Raw genomic sequence first — 4,335 nt, 5'->3', positions numbered from 1 at the left:
ACCTTCAGTGTTGATCCTGCACTCTTCTGGAGTGTGCTCGGCCTGACTATCACACAGCTGCAGCCCTGTGACCTTTATTATTGATCCTGCACTCTTCTGAAGTGAAGTACTCAGCCTAGCTATCACACAGCTGCAGCTCTGCGACCTTCAGTGTTGATCCTGCACTCTTCTGGAGTGTGCTCAGCCTGGCTGTCTTACAGCTGCAGCTCTGTGACCTTCGTTACTGATCCTGCACTCTTCTGAAGTGAAGTACGCGGCCTGGCTATCACATAGTTGTAGCTCTGTGACCTTTATTATTGATCCTGCACTCTTCTGAAGTGTGCTCGGCCGAGCTGTCACACAGTTGTAGCTCTGTGACCTTCATTATTGATCCTGCACTCTTCTGAAGAGAGGCTGACATCTTTGTAGCTCTGAGAGTTGACAAAAGATCTTCACACATTTACTTCAATGACATGGCTTTTCCTGTGTGTGTTCGCTGATCAGTACTTAATATTGAATATTCATAAAACCTACATCAACATTCACTGCACTTGAAGGATTCCTGTGCGTGTTTTCTGATGCTGTTTTAGACCTGATATATATATATGTATATATATCCATTGTCACATTCCTTGCACTTGAATGGTTTTCCAGTGTGTATTCGCTGATATGTTCTTAATATTGATGATTCACTAAAACTACTTCTACATACAAAAGCTCTTCAGACATTCATTACACTTGAATGGTTTTTCCCAGGTGTGCGTTTGCTGATGAATCCTTAATGTTGAACATTCACTAAAACTACTTCCAGATTCACTGAACTTGAATGATTTTCCCTTTATGCGTTCTCTGATGCTGTTTTATGTCTGATAATCGAACAAACCTCTTCATACATTCACTGCACTGGTATGGTTTTTCCCCGGTGTGTGTTTTCTGATGCTGTTTTAGGTGTGATGATTGACAAAAGCTCTTCACACATTCACTGCACTTAAATGGTTTTTCCCCTGTGTGTGTTCGCTGATGAATCCTTAATGTTGAAGATTCACTAAAACTACTTTCACATTCACTGCACTGGAATGGTTTTCCCCCTGTGTGTGTTCTCTGATGCCGTTTTAGGCTTGATAAATATATAAAGCTCTTCCCACATTCACTGCACTTGAATGGGTTTTCCCCAGTGTGTGTTCTCTGATACCTTTTTAGGTCTGATAATTGAATAAACCTCTTCTCGCATTCACTGCACTGGTATGGTTTTTCCCTGGTGTGTGTTTTCTGATGCAGTTTTAGGTGTGATGATTGACAAAAGCTCTTCACACATTCACTGCACTTAAATGGTTTTTCCTCTGTGTGTGTTCGCTGATGTTTTTTTAATGTTGACATTTCACTAAATCTACTTCCACATTCACTGCACTGGAATGGCTTTTCCCCTGTGTGTGTTCGCTGATGTTTCCTTAATGTTGAAGATTGACTAAAACTACTTCCACATTCACTGCACTGGAATTGTTTTTCCCCTGTGTGTGTTCGCTGATGTTTCCTTAATGTTGAAGATTCACTAAAACTACTTCCACATTCACTGCACTGGAATTGTTTTTCCCCTGTGTGTGTTCGCTGATGAATCCTTAATGTTGAATATCGACTAAAGCTACTTTCACATTCACTGCACTTGAATGGTTTTTCCCCTGTGTGTGTTCGCTGATGATTCCTTAATGTTGCCAAATCACTAAACCTTCTTCCACATTCACTGCACTTGAATGGTTTTTCCCCTGTGTGTGTTCTCTGATGCTGTTTTAGGCTTGATAAATATATAAAGCTCTTCCCACATTCATTGCAATTGAATGGTTTTTCCCCAGTGTGTGTTCTCTGATGCCTTTTTAGGTCTGATAATAGAATAAACCTCTTCTCACATTCACTGCACTGGTGTGGTTTTTCCCCGGTGTGTGTTTTCTGATGCTGTTTTAGGTGTGATGATTGAGAGAAGCTCTTCACACATTCACTGCACTTAAATGGTTTTTCCCCTGTATGTGTTCGCTGATGTTTTCTTAATGTTGACAAATCACTAAAACTACTTCCACATTCACTGCACTGGAATAGCTTTTCCCCTGTGTGTGACCGCTGATGTTTCCTTAATGTTGAAGATTGACTAAAACTACTTTCACATTCATTGCAATTGAATGGTTTTTCCCCTGTGTGTGTTCGCAGATGTTTCCTTAATGTTGATGAATCACTAAAACTTCTTTCACATTCACTGCACTGGAATGGTTTTTCCCCAGTGTGTATTCGCAGATGCTGTTTTAGGTGTGATAATCGATTAAACCTCTTCACACATTCAGTGCAATTATATGTTTTTTCTCCTGTGTGTATTCGCTGATGCTGTTTTAGGTGTGATAATTGACTAAAGCTCTTCAAACATTCACTGCACTTGAATGGTTTTTCCCCTGTATGTGTTCGCTGATGTTTTCTTAATGTTGACAAATCACTAAAACTACTTCCACATTCACTGCACTGGAATAGCTTTTCCCCTTTGTGTGTTCGCTGATGAATCCTTAATTTTGAAGATTGACTAAAACTACTTCCACATTCACTGCACTGGAATGGCTTTTCCCCTGCGTGTGTTCGCAGATGTTTCCTTAATGTTGATGAATCACTAAAACTTCTTTCACATTCACTGCACTGGAATGGTTTTTCCCCAGTGTGTATTCGCAGATGCTGTTTTAGGTGTGATAATCGATTAAACCTCTTCACACATTCAGTGCAATTATATGGTTTTTCCCCTGTGTGTGTTCGCTGATGATTCCTTAATGCTGAAGAGCAACTAAACCTACTGTCACATTCATTGCAATGATATGGTTTTTCCCCTGTGTGTGTTCGTTGATGTCTTTGTAGGCCTGATAACTGGATAAAGCTCTTTACACATTCAGGGCATTTGAATCGTTTTTTCCCTGTGTGTGTTTGCTGATGGTGTTTTAATATTGATGACAAACTAAAGCTCTCACTGCATGTGTCTGAGACTTCTCTCTTGGTTAGCGTCTCTGGGTCTGGTATATACTTGTTTACATCCATTGACTGTACTTCCTGAAGGGCCAACATGACTGATAAAGCACTTGTATTATTCTTGCATTCTCTGTATGTATTGTATTTTGCACGTTTGCTTTCCGATTAAAGAATAAAGTGCAATGGTCACCAACTACTTCCCAATCTCAAAACGTGTGTAAGGCTTCTTCGTGGGCGATTGTGTCTTTAGACTGGATAATGGTTCTGCACGCATGCGGGTAAAGATCCAACGTCCTTCTGGTCGGTGCACACTGGGACAGTGCTCTGTATTTTAGACAGCAGAACCCCTATTTCTTTTAACCTTCAGTTGTCTGACTCCACTCCATTGCGCTTTTCAATGGTTGCTGTGGATTGGTCTGAAACAGTTTGCAATACACCTCTAGCACAGAATGGTGGCCTGGTATTATTTTAGGAAGCACAGCACTGCTGTCACCACCTCATACTGACCTCATGATCAAAGCTGTTATTGGACATGTTTACACAAGAGGAGGTTTATCAGTATTGTCTTCATTTTCTAGAGGTTATTTCTTCGTTTTGAGGCATGGAAGTACACAGCTGAGACTCGTGGAATCACTGAATTTCTTGTGTCCCTTCTCCCTTCTTTCAGGATGTCTCAGTTTATGTTCGGGTTTGGCTGGCTCTGATGGCACTTATGTTTTCCTGAATACTGGAACTCAATATTTCAGACTTCGTCTTTGCAGATTTACAGTGTTATCTTCCTTATTTTGAAACATTTCGTACAATCAAAGATTGTTTTCTGTCGGATGTAAAAAAAATGTAATAACTTAAAGGGAAACATAACGGAATGTGCAAACACAATTTTTTATTGATTGTATAAATATCTCTTGATTACCATTTTTGAAACATATGAAGGCATATTTAACCATACACAGAAATTTACATAAAAGTTGCTTTGAATATGTCACATCTTAATTATTCATGAGTAGGTTGGTAAAAAAAAGGGCGCTCGCATAGCACTCATACACTAGTTACAGCTTTAGGTAGTGGAAAATGGTCAAGGTTTTGTAAAACAAGAACAGCTCTTTGAGTAAGAGATGGGAGATGGATCAGGAAGACTTGAGACAGAAGGTTGGACATCAGAATGTTGTGCCATGAATCAAATATTGCTGCTCGCAGAGGTGCTTTGCTTCATCCACTACACCCACAATATGCAGTAGAGCAGCAGTTTAATGATTGTATTTACTTTGTGGTTTTACTTCTCTCACATATATTTCTAAGTTTGTCGGTATTATCCACTGGGGTGGGAGTTTCCCAGCTGGACAAGGAGATTGAGCTTGGCTGGTCTGT

General features: G+C 40.1%; 1 protein-coding gene across 1 annotated transcript; it reads right to left on the bottom strand.

Annotated features, from left to right (window-relative positions):
- Positions 1-792: 792 nt before the first annotated feature.
- On the bottom strand, positions 793-3,780 carry LOC147662854 (uncharacterized). Its single transcript, XM_086950849.1, has one exon. The coding sequence runs from the start codon at positions 3,061-3,063 to the stop codon at positions 793-795; it is 2,271 nt and encodes a 756-aa protein (XP_086806975.1). The 5' UTR covers positions 3,064-3,780.
- Between the last annotated feature and the right edge of the window lie 555 nt (positions 3,781-4,335).

This window comes from Lissotriton vulgaris, unplaced genomic scaffold (assembly GCF_964263255.1).
Source record: "Lissotriton vulgaris unplaced genomic scaffold, aLisVul1.2 SCAFFOLD_2265, whole genome shotgun sequence".
Lineage (NCBI taxonomy): Eukaryota > Metazoa > Chordata > Amphibia > Caudata > Salamandridae > Lissotriton > Lissotriton vulgaris.
This window is presented reverse-complemented; position numbering and strand designations above follow the sequence as displayed.